Source organism: Strongylocentrotus purpuratus, unplaced genomic scaffold, assembly GCF_000002235.5.
Source record: "Strongylocentrotus purpuratus isolate Spur 01 unplaced genomic scaffold, Spur_5.0 spur5_scaffold_2, whole genome shotgun sequence".
Lineage (NCBI taxonomy): Eukaryota > Metazoa > Echinodermata > Echinoidea > Camarodonta > Strongylocentrotidae > Strongylocentrotus > Strongylocentrotus purpuratus.
The window spans coordinates 42,028,571-42,047,434 of NW_022145605.1; the positions used below are offsets into that span (position 1 = coordinate 42,028,571).

At 42.5% G+C, this 18,864-nt stretch overlaps 2 protein-coding genes across 2 annotated transcripts in view; one reads left to right on the top strand and one right to left on the bottom strand.

Annotated features, from left to right (window-relative positions):
- Positions 1-18,864, top strand: part of LOC100888616 (protein strawberry notch homolog 1) — a 56,798-nt gene that overhangs the window by 3,518 nt on the left and 34,416 nt on the right. Inside the window, exons 2-9 of the mRNA XM_030992486.1 lie at positions 12,098-12,254; positions 13,359-13,451; positions 13,863-14,459; positions 14,751-14,883; positions 15,696-15,905; positions 16,959-17,043; positions 17,879-17,969; positions 18,452-18,613. Coding sequence (XP_030848346.1) covers positions 12,108-12,254; positions 13,359-13,451; positions 13,863-14,459; positions 14,751-14,883; positions 15,696-15,905; positions 16,959-17,043; positions 17,879-17,969; positions 18,452-18,613 — 1,518 coding nt within the window. The 5' untranslated portion in view covers positions 12,098-12,107. The remainder of the gene's footprint in view (positions 1-12,097; positions 12,255-13,358; positions 13,452-13,862; positions 14,460-14,750; positions 14,884-15,695; positions 15,906-16,958; positions 17,044-17,878; positions 17,970-18,451; positions 18,614-18,864) is intronic.
- LOC105444945 lies at positions 826-3,138 on the bottom strand. The gene is made up of 2 exons (XM_011679861.2): positions 1,308-3,138; positions 826-1,253 (listed from the first exon to the last, which is right to left on the bottom strand). Exon 1 carries the CDS (start codon positions 2,882-2,884, stop codon positions 1,316-1,318), a length of 1,569 nt encoding a protein of 522 aa, XP_011678163.2. The 5' UTR covers positions 2,885-3,138; the 3' UTR covers positions 826-1,253; positions 1,308-1,315.

Genomic DNA, 18,864 nt, shown 5'->3' on the forward strand with positions numbered 1-18,864 from the left:
AGAAACAGAAATATACCAGTTAACCCTTACCGTGCCGATTATACATAATGACAAAGTGCAAAACTTCTTGGCACGGGCATAAGGGATTAACCGGGGCATTACATTAAATTCCCAAGGTGACCGAGCATGAAAGTGTGAGTGATCAACATAAACGATGAATGGCAATAAGTGTGCAGAAAAGGGGAAGAGCCCAATGGCTCCCCATTCCCCAAGTGCAGTTTGGATGGTACAATGTCCAGAAACTGGGCAGTCCCACATGAGAGCCAAACGGCTCCCTACAGGCAGTCCAAACGGTGCATATAAGAAGTATTAGAATGATAAAAGCAGATCACTGAAATCAGATGGAAAATGATATAGAAGGTGAGCCACTCGGCACCGGGGGCACAATAGCCACTGCCGGCAAGTTCCTGATATCATTAAGGGCACCCAGGCCCCTAACACCATCAAGCAAATCCAAAAGGCTCTTGTTGATCCAGAGGAATTACTCCAGAGGAATTACTCCCCCAAAACATGATCATATTCTGACTTATTATTGGAACCAGTACCACGTAGTGTCACTTGGGAGATATCAAAAGCCGGCCGTTTTATGGCCTCGAACACACATGAGTGCTCTGTCTCCCTGTGGAAAGAATGCTTCCTAGTCAGCTCTTAAAGCGGAGCAGCTAATTCAGCATTGATAACTCCGCTAACCGAAGCAGAAACTTTTCAGTTTTATTTAATTGTTATCTATTCAGTTTAAAAACATCAACACTTAAAGTTCAGGAACTCAGAATGGACGATTTACAATGAAATTAAACAGTGTAAACAAAAGTGAACTAAAATATATATATTTAAGACAAACATGTTATTTCCCAGGAACAGGAACCGGCACCATGTCCTCGCGGACGAGCCGTTGTGAATGGCTTTGATAATGAACCATAATATATATACTTAACATGTTATTTCCCCCGATCAAACACGATCCGAGGAATCCAAAATGGGAGCCTGCGGGTGGGCTGGAAAAGGGAAAGGTCCTTACTCTGGAGCCCTGGACTCCCAACAACCTTACATCCTACCCGCTTCCCACTAGAAGGAGGCCCCACGGCCGTCCTAGCGACTACCTGGACAAAGGGACCGACCGAAGAGTCAGGCGGGTCACTAACATTATTTACCTTGACAAAGGGACCGACCGAAGAGTCAGGCGGGTCACTAACATTAACTACCTTGTCCAAGGGACCGACCGAAGAGTCAGGCGGGTCACTAACATTAACTACCTTGTCCAAGGGACCGACCGAAGAATCCGGCGGGTCACTAACTACATTAACTACCCCAGTATTTACCGATTGTAGGCCTCTCGGTTTCCAGATCGGAGATCGGCCTCGCTCTCCGATCCCTCCAGGTTTTCCGGAACACCAGTAGCCACGGGAGATAGAGGGCGGGCATTGGAAAGCATAGAAAACTCCAAAGACTTAACAGTCTTCAGTATTTCTTCTAGCATACAATCGGTATTGTACGCATGCGTCTTAAGACTGGCGACTTCCTCTTTTAAATAGCCAATGTCATTCCTGGCCTGAACTTCAAAAGGCGTTGTGACCTTCCCCCGGTCCTCCACGGGAGCCGGACGGGGAACATCTTGACCTTTGGAAACTGTTGGGGAACGATCTAGGGGATGGGGTTGCCTATGATGATAAATTACCGTATCATACCTGTCCACCTCCTGATCGTACATGCAAGTCTGCTGCACCTGCTGCCGAGAAGCCGAATACGTACGGCGAGCCTCGCTCCCATAAACAACACGTTGGGTATGTTGCGCCCACCTGATGGCTTCCAGGGCCTCCTCGACGGACTTCGGGCGCGTATTGAGAGCTGTTAAACCCGCCGCCTTATCCGTACAACCCTGGCATAACTGCAATACCATTTGAGTGCTGTCACCCCGTTGGTCCCACCCAAAAGCTTCAAAGGACAAAGCTTGGAGCCGATCGGACCACCCAAGAAGAGACTCCTCCGGGAGTTGGCGAGCCGTTCGAAATTCGGCTATGGCCTCCTCCGGAAATCGGGTAGCCCCAAACCGACGCCCCATCGCTGTTAACATATGGTAATAAGAATTAGTGCCCATATCCCTAAGGTTCGAAAAACAATCTGAGGCCGACCCCTCCAAACACCAGCCTAGCGCATCCAAACACTCGCTTGGACTCCACTGACACGATACAGCATAACTGGTGAACTTCCTGAGAAAGGAATGCCAACTTGTTCGCCCATCGTAATTAAGTGACCTCGGCAGACGGGGGGGCCAATCCCGGCGCCCCTGTGACCGGTACTCTCCCTGACCCACAGGTGAGGATTCCCTGGGAGGATACTGAATGTCAGGTCGGGATTCCCCAGAAGGGGGATATACATAATCCCTACGTGGGGGTTCCCTGGAAAGCGGACCACAATTACTAGAAGGGGATTCTCTAGAAGAGGGACAATCCCTACGTGGGGGTTCCCTGGAGGGTACACTGCTATCATCCCTAAGCCGATAGTCGGCGGAGGGCCCGGCTGGGGAGGGCGCAGACCCGGATATAGGCCCAGCTGGGCCTTCACCCGAAAATGGGGGGTACACTGTATGCCCATAAGGAACGGGACCCGGACTCTGGACAGACTGGGTTTGTGCAGTCAAGGTTTGCCCAGTCCCCTCCCCCACCCCCTGTGCCTGCTCAGCCTGATCCACCCGATAAGGCTCAAAATCAAATAAATGTACCAGCTCCTTGGCTTCATGGAGACGGGGACACTGCAAAAATAACTCCTCAGTTAAACTCCCACATTGCTCCCTCCAACTAAAAATCTTGTGGGACTTAGTTCTATCCACAACGGCCAGTAAAGCCTCCTCAGTCCCATAATTCACTTTAACCCTCTCCGAGGTCATAACCGGCTTCAAATCAGCAACGATTATATAACCAAATGATAAAATTAAATACACATACAATCTTTCCTTCTTGCTTACTTAATAATACCCTACTTAGTTTCCTAATAGCTTACTAAGTGCCTGACAGGTAAATACTGAAACCCTAAACCTCACTGAAAAACACCGCGGAATTATCTCCACGGTGAACAGCTTCAGCGAGCGGGCCAAAACTAAACCCTACTAAGTAACACTAAAGGACTACACTTAAACCGGCAATATACTTCACCGAAAAACACCGCGGAACTATCTCCACGGTATAATGCTCGGCGAGATGGCCGTACAATATTAGTAATGATGAAATGAAGATGAAATTAAATACCACCCACGATTTAACCCAAAATCCACAGATATCCAAAACAAGACTGACAGTCAAAAATCCCACTTAGGTACCTACCCAATCCTTCCTTCTTGCTTACTTACTAACGTACGTAGTTCCTTCAAGGAAAATACTTCTTGCTTAGACTACTTAGTTTCTTAAAGGAAAATACTTGCTTACTTACTTAGTTTCTTACTTAGTTTCTTACAGGAAAGACCTATTGCCTACTTAAAAAAGTAAGAACTTACTTAGTTTCTTTCCAAAATCTTACTTAGACTAGTTTCTTTCATAATCTTACTTAGTTTCTTACTAAAAAATTCCTACTTAAACAACCCTATACCCATAGTATACCTCACCGAAAAAACACCGCGGAATTATCTCCACGGTAATAATACTTCGGCGAGAGGGTTGAAACTAATTTAATTATAGATCTACTCCTACTCACTAATTCTACTCCTACTTAAACAACCCTATACCCATAGTATACCTCACCGAAAAAACACCGTGGAATTATCTCCACGGTAATAATATTTCGGCAAGAGGGTTGAAACTAGTCTAAATAGAGCCTACCCTTACTTACTAAGTTCTACTTAACCGACCCTATACCTCACCGAAAAAGAACACCGTGGAATTATCTCCACAGTATAAAACTCTGGCGAGAGGATCAAAACTACGAGCACGACAAAAAACGGCTGTACAACTAGTCTAGTGAGTAGGAAAAAAAACGAGCAAATTTAAGTACAAAAACTGACCGAAACCGATGTCAAAATCGAAATACGGCCGTAAAAATACCAACGAGTCCCTAAAAAACTATCCTACAACCCTAAGTAGACAAGAAATGAAAAAATATGAGCTTATAAGGCCCTACGAAAAAAGTTCCAAAAATAAAAAATCCCTTCAACACACGAGTCAACGTATCCAAGATGGCGGCTCGGACATGTGTGCGACCACAAAAAATTATCCCCAAAACACCGAAATGAGTACCCAAAAATCGGAATACAGCACTGAAAAAACTCTACGAGTCCCTAAAATACTAATCTACAGCACTAATCAACTACAAATGAGGAATAAACTAGCTTACAAGGCCCTACGAATGAAATTACAAAAATAGAAAATCCCTTCAACACACGAGTGAATACCGACAAAGATGGCGGCTCAAAAACGTGCGCGATAAAATTAAAAAACTAGCCCGAACAGGTTCGGAAAAAAATTAGCGATTACGCCATTGTAGTGACGGAGCGGAATATAACTTACTGGGCCTAAATCTTAACTATAATTACATGAACGACTATAATAAGGATTTATCCTACCATAGGCTGTATACTATACTGCTTGAAGTCTGTCTCAAGAAGCGCTTGAAGTGTTGCTCGTTGAGTGGAGCTCCACCGTCGCTAGTAGTAGTAGACCGAAGAGACAGAAGAGACGGGCAATCAACAGTGTTTGTCGCGTGCAGTCTCAGGTTCAATCTAACGTTCCCAGTGATAAGCACGCCCGCGGAAACTACCGCGGGTGTCGCCTAATGCGGGACTTACGCGCATATGCCGCCAGAGCCGTAGTGGCTCAGGCTGAATCACTACATTATTCCCCACTTAATGAGTTTGAAGCCTACTTCTAACTAAAACTAAACTAAAACTAACTTAAAACTACTCCCGTACCGCAGTGCGGGGTCACGCCGTTCCCGCTGGTGGATGGGTCAAGGACCCTCCTTGCCAGCACCAGTGAAGTCTTGGTCTTTCCAGGGGGCGGGCGCCTTTATCATACCTTACTACGTACTGTATTCCAAACTTTGGTACGGGAAATATTATTTAAAGTACAGGTAAAATGCACTGTAAAATGTAAAATGCACTGTATTCCACAATTTGGTATATTTAAGTACTAAATAGGATTCAAGTCCCGGAAATGTCCCAGGGATCAAGAACAGAAAGAAACAGAAATATACCAGTTAACCCTTACCGTGCCGGTGTCACGTGTAAATGACAAAGAATAGCAGTCCTGGCACGGGCGTAAGGGATTAACCGGGGCATTACAGGCATAAAGAAACAGAAATATACCAGTTAACCCTTACCGTGCCGATTATACATAATGACAAAGTGCAAAACTTCTTGGCACGGGCATAAGGGATTAACCGGGGCATTACATTAAATTCCCAAGGTGACCGAGCATGAAAGTGTGAGTGATCAACATAAACGATGAATGGCAATAAGTGTGCAGAAAAGGGGAAGAGCCCAATGGCTCCCCATTCCCCAAGTGCAGTTTGGATGGTACAATGTCCAGAAACTGGGCAGTCCCACATGAGAGCCAAACGGCTCCCTACAGGCAGTCCAAACGGTGCATATAAGAAGTATTAGAATGATAAAAGCAGATCACTGAAATCAGATGGAAAATGATATAGAAGGTGAGCCACTCGGCACCGGGGGCACAATAGCCACTGCCGGCAAGTTCCTGATATCATTAAGGGCACCCAGGCCCCTAACACCATCAAGCAAATCCAAAAGGCTCTTGTTGATCCAGAGGAATTACTCCAGAGGAATTACTCCCCCAAAACATGATCATATTCTGACTTATTATTGGAACCAGTACCACGTAGTGTCACTTGGGAGATATCAAAAGCCGGCCGTTTTATGGCCTCGAACACACATGAGTGCTCTGTCTCCCTGTGGAAAGAATGCTTCCTAGTCAGCTCTTAAAGCGGAGCAGCTAATTCAGCATTGATAACTCCGCTAACCGAAGCAGAAACTTTTCAGTTTTATTTAATTGTTATCTATTCAGTTTAAAAACATCAACACTTAAAGTTCAGGAACTCAGAATGGACGATTTACAATGAAATTAAACAGTGTAAACAAAAGTGAACTAAAATATATATATTTAAGACAAACATGTTATTTCCCAGGAACAGGAACCGGCACCATGTCCTCGCGGACGAGCCGTTGTGAATGGCTTTGATAATGAACCATAATATATATACTTAACATGTTATTTCAGAGATTACGCCATTGTAGTGACGGAGCGGAATATAACTTACTGGGCCTAAATCTTAACTATAATTACATGAACGACTATAATAAGGATTTATCCTACCATAGGCTGTATACTATACTGCTTGAAGTCTGTCTCAAGAAGCGCTTGAAGTGTTGCTCGTTGAGTGGAGCTCCACCGTCGCTAGTAGTAGTAGACCGAAGAGACAGAAGAGACGGGCAATCAACAGTGTTTGTCGCGTGCAGTCTCAGGTTCAATCTAACGTTCCCAGTGATAAGCACGCCCGCGGAAACTACCGCGGGTGTCGCCTAATGCGGGACTTACGCGCATATGCCGCCAGAGCCGTAGTGGCTCAGGCTGAATCACTACGAATTAGTGAGTAGGAGTATAATTAAATTAGTTTCAACCCTCTCGCCGAAGTATTATTACCGTGGAGATAATTCCGCGGTGTTTTTTCGGTGAGGTATACTATGGGTATAGGGTTGTTTAAGTAGGAATTTTTTAGTAAGAAACTAAGTAAGATTTTGGAAAGAAACTAAGTAAGTTCTTACTTTTTAAGTAGGCAATAGGTCTTTCCTGTAAGAAACTAAGTAAGAAACTAAGTAAGTAAGCAAGTATTTTCCTTTAAGAAACTAAGTAGTCTAAGCAAGAAGTATTTTCCTTGAAGGAACTACGTACGTTAGTAAGTAAGCAAGAAGGAAGGATTGGGTAGGTACCTAAGTGGGATTTTTGACTGTCGGTATTGTTTTGTATATCTGTGGATTTTGGGTTAAATCGTGGGTGGTATTTAATTTCATCTTCATTTCATCATTACTAATATTGTACGGCCATCTCGCCGAGCATTATACCGTGGAGATAGTTCCGCGGTGTTTTTCGGTGAGGTTTGTTGCCGGTTTAAGTGTAGTCCTTTAGGGTTACTTAGTAGGGTTTAGTTTTGGCCCGCTCGCTGAAGCTGTTCACCGTGGAGATAATTCCGCGGTGTTTTTTCGGTGAGGTTTAGGGTTTTAGTATTTACCTGTCAGGCACTTAGTAAGCTCTTAGGAAACTAAGTAGGGTATTATTAAGTAAGCAAGAAGGAAAGATTGTGTATTTAATTTTATCATTTGGCTATTTAATCGTTGCTGATTTAAAGCCGGTTATGGCCTCGGAGAAGGTTAAAGTGAATTATGGGACTGAGGAGGCTTTACTGGCCGTTGTGGATAGAACTAAGTCCCACAAAATTATTAGTTGGAGGGAGCAATGTGGGAGCTTAACTGAGGAGTTATTTATGCAGTGTCCCCGTCTCCATGAAGCCAAGGAGCTTTTACGTTTATTTGATTTTGAGCCTTATCAGGCTAAGATAGTTAAACCTACAGATGGAGGCCCAGCTGGGCCTGTAGCCAGTTCTACGGCTGAGCAACAGCAGGGCAGGAGCTCGCCGCAACCGGCCAGCTCCCCAGCCGAGCCCACAGCCGAGTATCGGCTTAGGGCCGTTGACTGTCCGCCGTCCAGGGAATCCCCGCCCGACAGGTCTTATCCTCCTAGGGAATCCCCGTCCAGAGAACCCCCACGTAGGGATTATTGTTATCCCCCTTCTAGGGAATCCCCTTCTAATAATTATGGTCCGCCTTTCAGGGAACCCCCACGTAGGGATTATGTTTATCCCTCTTCCAGGGAATCCCGACCCGACATTCAGTATCCTCCCAGGGAATCCTCATCAGGGGGTCAGGGGGAGTACCGGTCGCAGGGGCGCCGAGATTGGCCCCCCCGTCTGCCGAGGTCACTTAATTACGATGGGCGAACAAGTTGGCATTCCTTTCTCAGGAAGTTCACCAGTTATGCTGTATCGTGTCAGTGGAGTCCAAGCGAGTGTTTGGATGCGCTAGGCTGGTGTTTGGAGGGGTCGGCCTCAGATTGTTTTTCGAACCTTAGGGATATGGGCACTAATTCTTATTACCATATGTTAACAGCGATGGGGCGTCGGTTTGGGGCTACCCGATTCCCGGAGGAGGCCATAGCCGAATTTCGAACGGCTCGCCAACTCCCGGAGGAGTCTCTCCTTGGGTGGTCCGATCGGCTCCAAGCTTTGTCCTTTGAAGCTTTTGGGTGGGACCAACGGGGTGACAGCACTCAAATGGTATTGCAGTTATGCCAGGGTTGTACGGATAAGGCGGCGGGGTTAACAGCTCTCAATACGCGCCCGAAGTCCGTCGAGGAGGCCCTGGAAGCCATCAGGTGGGCGCAACATACCCAACGTGTTGTTTATGGGAGCGAGGCTCGCCGTACGTATTCGGCTTCTCGGCAGCAGGTGCAGCAGACTTGCATGTACGATCAGGAGGTAGACAGTTATGATACGGTTGAGGAGCCGGTAATTTATCGTTATAGGCAACCCCATCCCCTGAATCGTTCCCCAACCGTTTCCAAAGGTCGAGATGTTCCCCGTCCGGCTCCTGTGGAGGACCGGGGGAAGGTCACAACGCCTTTTGAAGTTCAGGCCAGGAATGACATTGGCTATTTAAAAGAGGAAGTCGCCAGTCTTAAGACGCATGCGTACAATACCGATTGTATGCTAGAAGAAATACTGAAGACTGTTAAGTCTTTGGAGTTTTCTATGCTTTCCAATGCCCGCCCTCTATCTCCCGTGGCTACTGGTGTTCCGGAAAACCTGGAGGGATCGGAGACCGAGGCCGATCTCCGATCTGGAAACCAAGAGGCCTACAATCGGTGAATACGGGTGTAGTTAATGTTAGTGACCCGCCGGACTCTTCGGTCGGTCCCTTGGACAAGGTAGTTAATGTTAGTGACCCGCCTGACTCTTCGGTCGGTCCCTTGGACAAGGTAGTTAATGTTAGTGACCCGCCTGACCCTTCGGTCGGTCCCTTTGTCAAGGTAAATAATGTTAGTGACCCGCCTGACTCTTCGGTCGGTCCCTTTGTCCAGGTAGTCGCTAGGACGGCCGTGGTGCCTCCTTCTAGTGGGAAGCGGGTAGGATGTAAGGTTGTTGGGAGTCCAGGGCTCCAGAGTAAGGACCTTTCCCTTTTCCAGCCCACCCACAGGCTCCCATTTTGGATTCCTCGGATCGTGTTTGATCGGGGGAAATAACATGTTAAGTATATATATTATGGTTCATTATCAAAGCCATTCACAACGGCTCGTCCGCGAGGACATGGTGCCGGTTCCTGTTCCTGGGAAATAACATGTTTGTCTTAAATATATATATTTTAGTTCACTGTTGTTTACACTGTTTAATTTCATTGTAAATCGTCCATTCTGAGTTCCTGAACTTTAAGTGTTGATGTTTTTAAACTGAATAGATAACAATTAAATAAAACTGAAAAGTTTCTGCTTCGGTTAGCGGAGTTATCTATGCTGAAATAGCTGCTCCGCTTTAAGAGCTGACTAGGAAGCATTCTTTCCACAGGGAGACAGAGCACTCATGTGTGTTCGAGGCCATGAAACGGGTGCCCCCGGGTGCCCCCGGGTGCCGAGTGGCCCAGAGAATGTAATCTTATTTTGTTGGAAGTGTTTTCACCTTCTATATCATTTTCCATCTGGTTTCAGTGATCTGCTTTTATCATTCTAATACTTCTTATATGCACCGTTTGGACTGCCTGTAGGGAGCCGTTTGGCTCTCATGTGGGACTGCCCAGTTTCTGGACATTGTACCATCCAAACTGCACTTGGGGAATGGGGAGCCATTGGGCTCTTCCCCTTTTCTGCACACTTATTGCCATTCATCGTTTATGTTGATCACTCACACTTTCATGCTCGGTCACCTTGGGAATTTAATGTAATGCCCCGGTTAATCCCTTACGCCCGTGCCAAGACGTATTGCAATTTTTCATTATGTATTACCGGCACGGTAAGGGTTAACTGGTATATTTCTGTTTCTCTATGCCTGTAATGCCCCCGTTAATCCCTTACGCCCGTGCCAGGACTGCTATTCTTTGTCATTTACACGTGACACCAGCACGGTAAGGGTTAACTGGTATATTTCTGTTTCTTTCTGTTCTTGATCCCTGGGACATTTCCGGGACTTGAATCCTATTTAGTACTTAAATATACCAAATTGTGGAATACAGTGCATTTTACATTTTACAGTGCATTTTACCTGTACTTTACATAATATTTCCCGTACCAAAGTTTGGAATACAGTACGTTATAAGGTATGATAAAGGCGCCCGCCCCCTGGAAAGACCAAGACTTCACCGGTGCTGGCAAGGAGGGTCCTTGACCCATCCACCAGCGGGAACGGCGTGACCCCGCACTGCGGTACGGGAGTAGTTTTAAGTTAGTTTTAGTTTAGTTTTAGTTAGAAGTAGGCTTCAAACTCATTAAGTGGGGAATAATGTAGTGATTCAGCCTGAGCCACTACGGCTCTGGCGGCATATGCGCGTAAGTCCCGCATTAGGCGACACCCGCGGTAGTTTCCGCGGGCGTGCTTATCACTGGGAACGTTAGATTGAACCTGAGACTGCACGCGACAAACACTGTTGATTGCCCGTCTCTTCTGTCTCTTCGGTCTACTACTACTAGCGACGGTGGAGCTCCACTCAACGAGCAACACTTCAAGCGCTTCTTGAGACAGACTTCAAGCAGTATAGTATACAGCCTATGGTAGGATAAATCCTTATTATAGTCGGTTATATAATTATAGTTAAGATTTAGGCTCAGTAAGTTATATTCCGCTCCGTCACTACAGTACCCAGCGTGAGCGTAGATCTAGTGTAGACGACCTAGGCCTAGATCTACATACAATTTCTGCGCTCGTTGTCTAGATCTAGAACTAGGGTCTAATTCAGAAAATTGCCAGATTTTAACAAAAAGAAAAAAGAAAAATAGATCTAGACTTCTAGAATCTACTATTGAATGAAATGTAGATTCTATAATAACAAAAATACAATTATACACTCCACAACATACCTATACTCTATAGATCTAATCACAGATCTGTTACGGTCTTTCGCGGTTTCACCATTTGTTGATGATCTCACAGATTTTGACGGATTTGAATCCATTAATCAATATAATTGTTGTAGTAAAAGGAATATGACGTGCACACGGGACCGACAACAACAAAACCACGGGCTCGGTCACTAAAAAAAGTGGAAAATGTGTTACCAGAGGCGGAGCGATACTGATATAGTGATAGCACTCTGTCTTTGCTTACCTTCCACATGTTCCTGATGATAACATGCGATCTACATTACAAAAATGTGACCTATGATGAGAGTTATTTGCCATGATGGTTGATTCTGCAGCAAACGCAAATACATGCAGTCTTCATGAAATTACCTGACTTACAATAATAGTGATTAGTTCATTTAGCGAAATCCCTGGGAAAAAGAAAAATGAAGGGATTCTAAAAGTAGAGTGACTATATTGTCAAAAAGTGTGCTAGGTTATGAAACTGGGTAAGATTGCGAATGGAGGATCTGTAGGATATGTAAACGTGCAGAAAAATTCAGCCAGTACACTAAGCCGTAAGTGTAATGGTGTATTCAGGGTAAGACCAAGTGTCCTATTGTTTAATAGGCAGGCAGGAAGGGGGGGGGGCACAGGGAATTCACTCTTTGGAGATTTATAAACACAACTGCAGCAGTTTACAAAAGGACTACTGTATGTTTCTTATTTGTAAGCTTGCCAATGCTTTACCTGAGTGACATTGTTAATTTTGTTTCTTACAATTAATCTGGTGTGGATGCCTGAATACAGATCATTTTACATGATTTTCTGATGATTTTCTGATGGGTTTAACCCCTAGCTAGGCAAGCTTTCTCAACATTGCCTTGATATTCACTGGATCAAAAAGTTCATAAACTTCGGGGCTATTGTTTCTATAATCCTATGCCACTCTTAAAGATTTTCAAATAAATCTGTAAATGTTTTGTTGCTATTACTAGAGTTAATACCATGGGGGATTCAGGCAATCCACCTGATCTCCTGTCTGCTGCCCTTTGTGAGAGCGGACTATCTCTTGATGATATATTGAACCCTTCTATGGAGGATGATGATGAGAATAACTCCCTCTCAGGCGATCCTAGCAGTGTGCTGGCTCAGGTGAGTGACCACTACGGTGATGATGCTTTGGTGATGGTGGTTGTGAACTTGTGATGATGATGCTGATGGTGATGATGGTGGTGACGATGATGGTGATGATGATGGTGATGATGGTGGTGACGATGATGGTGATGATGATGGGGACGATGATGGTGGTTGTGATGATAAGGGGCTGCTGCTGCTGATGATGAAGGTGCTGATGAGCATGATGATGCTGATGAGCATGATGATGGTGGTGGTGATGATGATGACAATGATGGTGCTGATGAGCATGATGATGATGATAATGAAGATAATGATGAGCATGATGATGACAATGATGATGATGATGATGATGATGATGACGATGATGATGATGATGATGATGATGATGACGACGATGATGATGATGATGATGATGATGATGATGACAATGATGATAATGATGATGATGATAATGAAGATAATGATGAGCATGATGATGATAATGATGATAATGATGATGACAATGATGATGATGGTGATGATGATGATGATGATAATGAAGATAATGATGAGCATGATGATGACAATGATTATGATGATGATGATGATGATGATGATGATGATGATGATGACGATGATGATGATGATGATGATGATGATGATGATGATGATGACAATGATGCTGATGATGATGGTGATGATTGTGATGGTGGTAATGGTGCTGGTATTGATAATGATCAATTGTACCATGACTAATGCAGTATTTATAAAGAACAAAGTGCTATCAGAATTCAAACGGGCAGTTCACTGCATTTTCACAGCTAGATATAAAGATAATTATTGATTAGTAATATCATGTGAAACACTAAGGCAATTACAGGGATGTGATGGGACTTGAATCATTGGCTCATGGATGTTATTTATTTGAATCTGTCTCCACCCCCTGTCTCTCTCTCTCTCTTTCTGTTTCTCATTTTTACTCCGTCTCTGTTACAATTATTGTATCTTTGTTTCTCTTGGTCTCTGTCTTTCTCTGTGTGTGTGTCTGCTTCATTTTCCATCCCTCTCTCATCCTCACCCTCTCTCTCTCTCTCTCTCTCTCTCTCTCTCTCTCCTTCCTTTCTTCTATTTCAATGCCAGGCCATGGCTGCTAGTGGTGTGGAGGAAGAAGAATCGGATCCACTTCTACAGATGTTGCAAGAAACACCTTCAAGCTCATATAACCAGCCACAGGTAACTTTTAAGACCATCTTACATGTATGTCAATATGTGGTACAGTGGACAAGTTATTGTTTTATTGATCAAATAGTCTGCTTTATATATCAGCAACAGCAAAAATGTTCTTTGGTAAGTCATTGTTTGGATATTGACAATTTTGTTCTGGAATAATTTAGAAAAAAGTTAACAAAATTAAAGGCAAAATTATCAGTTTGTTCGAAAAGGATCAAACCTCCTTTGTTCTCTTTGTGTTTTTGATTTTAACATATCCTGAAGATGTCTGTAATTAAAACCTTTCCAGCACCTCAGACTGATTTTCCAATTAGTCATTTCCAATCGTGAATGGTTTTGGCATTTATAAGATAAGAATATTGACTTTCAAAGCAATCAATGAAAATAATGAATCGTTAACATTGACTATTACAGAATCTGATCAGTACTACTAGAACAGTGACAGGGAACCATCAGCCTGCCTTTCCGACATCCTCTAAACAAACCATCGTCATACGCCAGATGACCTCCATGTCATCAGCAGGAGGTCTGAGCTCACCAGGCAGCATGCTCAAGATCATCAGCAGCAGACCAGACGGTCAGCAGATAGTCACGACCAAGCCTATTATTCTGACCACTACATCCTCTGAGAAGGGTCTCAACAACTCCATTACCACATCCACTCTCGCCGCTCTCAAGGGAGGCAATCCACTGACCAAGCAGTATGTCAAGTTTGTTGTTAGACCATCAAGCCCGGGCGTGCAGCAGCCAACGACCAAGAAGACGATCGTCCTCAATGACACTAAGCCATATAGTCTTACCAGATCTAATACAGACTCAGCCCTAATGAAACCGGGGGTTATTAGGACTATGCAAACAGTCTCTCATCCAGGGGTTGTTTCGAACAGATCATCTTCACCTATTGTGATGGGCAATGGATCCACTGTCGTCAGATCAGCTTCATTCCAACTACCCAAGAATGATGACCCAATGGCAAAGATGAAAATGCCTTTTTATCCTTCAACTTCTCAGGTTAGTTAATACAACATTCTTCATTCTGCCTTCTTCATTTTGAGAAAAAAAAATAAAGGTTGTGGATTGCATCTAATAATTACAACATTGTGAAGCCCTCCAACAGAGGAATTTCGCTGTATGTGCACAGCTGCTGCAGTTCACGCCACTCCAATTTCTGTTTAATTTTTTTTCAAGTTTTGCATATCTTTTGGATGACTTATCCATGAAAAAGCGGACCCGGACATGTTTCCTTAACGTTGTATCTAAACAAGTTCTTAACCTGTGTTTCTTATTACATGTCTCATACAGGGAGTAAACAAGACTCTGACCGTCACAAGGCGGCACCCATTCCGGATCATCGATGATGACGATGATGACGACCTGGAGGAGGATGAGACTCTTAGCTTTGCCGACACCTACGCAAACTACACTCCAAGTAAATGTGAGTACTCCTGGAGATTGTCAACTGTTCTTCTTCTTCTTATTATTATTATTATTTATTCTGCAAAAACAAAGAAAATCAGTGAATACAAAACAAGAGTACATTTGGAAAAGAGTCACATGGATGCCGGGAAAAGAAAAAGATCAACTAAATAACTGTGACCCAAAGGTCTTCTTTTCCAATCCATGTGACTTAACAGAAATGGTAACAATAAAATGGTGAGGCACAACAACTAATGAATCACTGATAGCAAGGAAAAGAGGACACCATCTGCAATGTTTGGAATACATTCAACATATTTGCTTTTCACAATATTTTGGGGGTTTTGAAGTTCCAGGACTCAAAATTAGGTGTTGCTCAGGTGCCATTGCCCACCTGCGAGACAGTCTAAAAGTCTATCTGTGTTGCCCAGATGGCTACCAAACAAAACTACCGCTATTTTTGTTTATTGTGAAGTTTATGCAGATCACTGTAAATGAACATCAAAATATGATTGAATAACAAAGGAATCATTGAGGTCGCCCAATATGATTTACATTTGTTAAGAGTGCCAATTGCAAGCAATAAGAACAGAGGTTACTCTTTCTTAACAGTTAACTCTGGCAATGTGCCTTGTGAAGGGTCCTTCGTTAGCATTTATATCAGCAGTTCAAGAGCAAGTCTTTCTTAGACCAACAATTTTTTTCTAGGGCAACTGATTCCTTTCACATTATACTGAACCTTTCATGGTTTATTTTAAGGACACCACTTACTCGTACAACAACTTCCTAATTACATATTTTTTTGTGTTTACAAACCCATTCTGATTGCAGTGAAGATTGGTCAGAGTCACCCTGACGCTGTAGTTGAGACGAGTTCCCTCGCCAGTGTGCAGCCTCCTAACGTATGGTATCATCTGAGCATACCAGAGAGCACCATGGATTATGGGCACCTCTCTTCTCTGCAGCTTGAAGCTATCACGTATGCATGCCAGCAGCATGAGACGATACTACCCAATGGAACACGCGCAGGGTTCCTTGTAGGTCAGTCTCAATCAGATCTTTGTCTTTATTCCTTTCATCATTGCACTTTTTGGAAATTGAAATATAAATGTTTGATAGTGCGGATGATGAATATGTCTGTAGGTAATGATGGTTACTGAATTTTTTTAATCTACTGTTTTTAATGTATTTTTATATGATACAATGTGAGCCAATTATTGTTAGTTTTTGGACTTTTTATTTGGTATATTTTTAATAAAAACCGAAATTGAAATTGAATTAAATTATAATACCAATGATTATAGACATTACATGACACACGTGTGTAGTGCTCCTTCTCTTGAACAACAGAGTAAATAGTGAAAGTAAGAAATGAAAAAGATAATGATGAAACAAAGTACACAACAAATGATCCAAATCATGAGGTCAAAGTTCACAAATTTATTTGTTTAACCCTTTAGCAACTAAACCGCCCCTCCATTTACTCACTGAACTGCCCCAAACTGCCTGTATGTTTTGCTATTTTCAAAGCGCTATAGTATCCATTCTAAGGGTCTACCGTGATAATGTTATACGTGAGTAATCCTTACGATGTCTACAGTAGGATTCTGCATAGAAAAATAGTACATGTTTCATATTGTTCAGAACAATGTCAAAATGAGAGTAACATTGATCTCCCAGTGAGTAATAGGCCATTTTACAATATATCTAGTTGCTAATGGGTTAATGTTTTGAACATAAATCTGTAAGTTATCTTGATGAGGTTAAAGTGGTAAGATTTTTATCAAGACTTCATTTAAAGCCCCACTGTACTACTTGTAGCTACTTGCTCCCTCTATATAGAAAACAATGCCTAAGTGGTGCCCATTGGTCTCCCATGATCCTCTTTTTCTTATGTGAGAGCTGAGTTGATGAGATAGCCACCTGTCAGTGACCACCCTGGGTGGTCTAATCCCTCCTAGCCAAACTTATGAACATTGTGCCACAAACAATGATGTAAATCATTTTAATATAGTTTGTCCTGTTTTATTTACTAAAGCAAAATGTGATATAAATTGTCAATCTTCTCATTCTTGGTTTTGTGTGTTTGATCAGGTGATGGAGCTGGTGTAGGGAAAGGAAGAACAGTAGCTGGAGTCATCTTAGAAAACTATGCTCTGGGCAGGAAAAGAGCACTATGGTAAGAAATAGTTGTCATTCAAAGAACTTTGTTTTAGGTAGAAATGCAGAATAGGAAATAAGCCTAGAAAATCTCATGTACCTCATTCAGAAGAAAAAGATACCCTTCCCCCTGAATGAAATATTTTGAATGAATAAATGTTCATGAAAGGTACACACTGTAGGTGAGATGAAATTAAGAAGATATTATTAGCTAAAATAGAACTGCATCCTTGGAGGAAGAGAGTACTCTGATAGTTAGTGATATGAAAGGTTTCTAGTTTAGATCCAAAGATATTTGTAATTGCTTTATAAACCAAGGTTTTTACTGCAGTGATTGATAATAACACCAAAGATATTGAAAGTTTGTACTGATGCTTTTAATGGGCAGTAAATATTGGGATAATTTATTGATTTGACTGCCTTCTTCATTTAACCAGACATGAGTAATGGTTTTGATAATGTTCAATACTTGGTTAGGAGGCCTCCTGTATCCAGTAAGATATTTAACGCATTGTTTAACAATGTTTCCAGTTTCACAAATCTGAGATGCATGGCCCTATTTGTTATCAGTGTCTGTGATATGGTGTAATATTGAAGCCCTAAACAAAATAGCGCTTCAAAATGTATCCAGTAAGATAGTAATCAGAACATTAATGTTCAAGTTCAAATTCAAATTTATTTCCACATTCCATAAAAAACTTACCATTAAGAACATAAATAATATGAACAATATATGTATATATATATATTACAGTAAAACGAAAATGTGGAAGGGAACTGCATAGGCCATTGGCAATTCGAGTTAGGACCCTAACAAATATATAAATTGGACAACACTGCTTTCTCTCTCCCAGGTTGAGTGTTTCAAATGACTTGAAATACGATGCAATGAGAGATCTGAAGGATATTGGTGCTAGTAATATACCTGTTCATTCACTCAACAAGGTAAGATGGTCATACAGGTGGTGTTCAAGAAAAATACAATTCTCCTGTTGAGAGTAAAGTTTGCCAGTCATGCTATTAATTTGGTCTATAGATTATTGTGGGTTTTACCAAGAAATATGATATCAAGTTTGCAAAACCCTGCTTGAAACAACAAACAATGTACAACACCAACCAATATTGGTCTAAAATGGGGAAACATGTTAAAGTGAATAGCAACTAGATACTATCAAATACACAAACAAATTCCAGAGTTATCCTAGATATTTGAGTTTGCAAAGCAAGAGAACGGCTAGCCCACTCATTATTAGTCTACATACAGTTGAAGATTACATTTCTTCTATTGCCTCTTTCTTAACCCCCTCCCCTACTCTCTGTCTCTCTTTTCTTCCTTCTCAATCTACTCTCTCTCTCTCATATATATTCTTTTCTTTCTTTCATCACTCTTCTCTCATTTACATGATATATTTTTTTTCTCTACAAAGTTCAAATATGCCAAGATCAACTCCACAGAGAACGGTCACGTGAGGAAAGGTGTCATCTTCGCTACCTACTCCTCACTAATAGGAGAGAGTCAGAACCGTAGCAAGTATAGGACTCGTCTCAAACAGATCCTTCACTGGTTTGGCAAGGATTTCGATGGAGTTGTATCCTTTAAACATTATTCCTATAACCATGCTAAAACTGATCAATCTAGTTTAAGATGATAGTAGAGCATTGTGATTGGTAGAGCAGTGGTCTCATAGCCATGAGCCGATGGCTTGAGTAAAACGTATTTGCTTATGCCATTTGGTAAGGTCATAGTCGTCAATTATGTAGTTCTTTATGATAGGTCTTAAAGCTTTTGTACTTTCTTTTGACGGGGCATTGAAGTAAAATAGGTAACCAACATTTCATT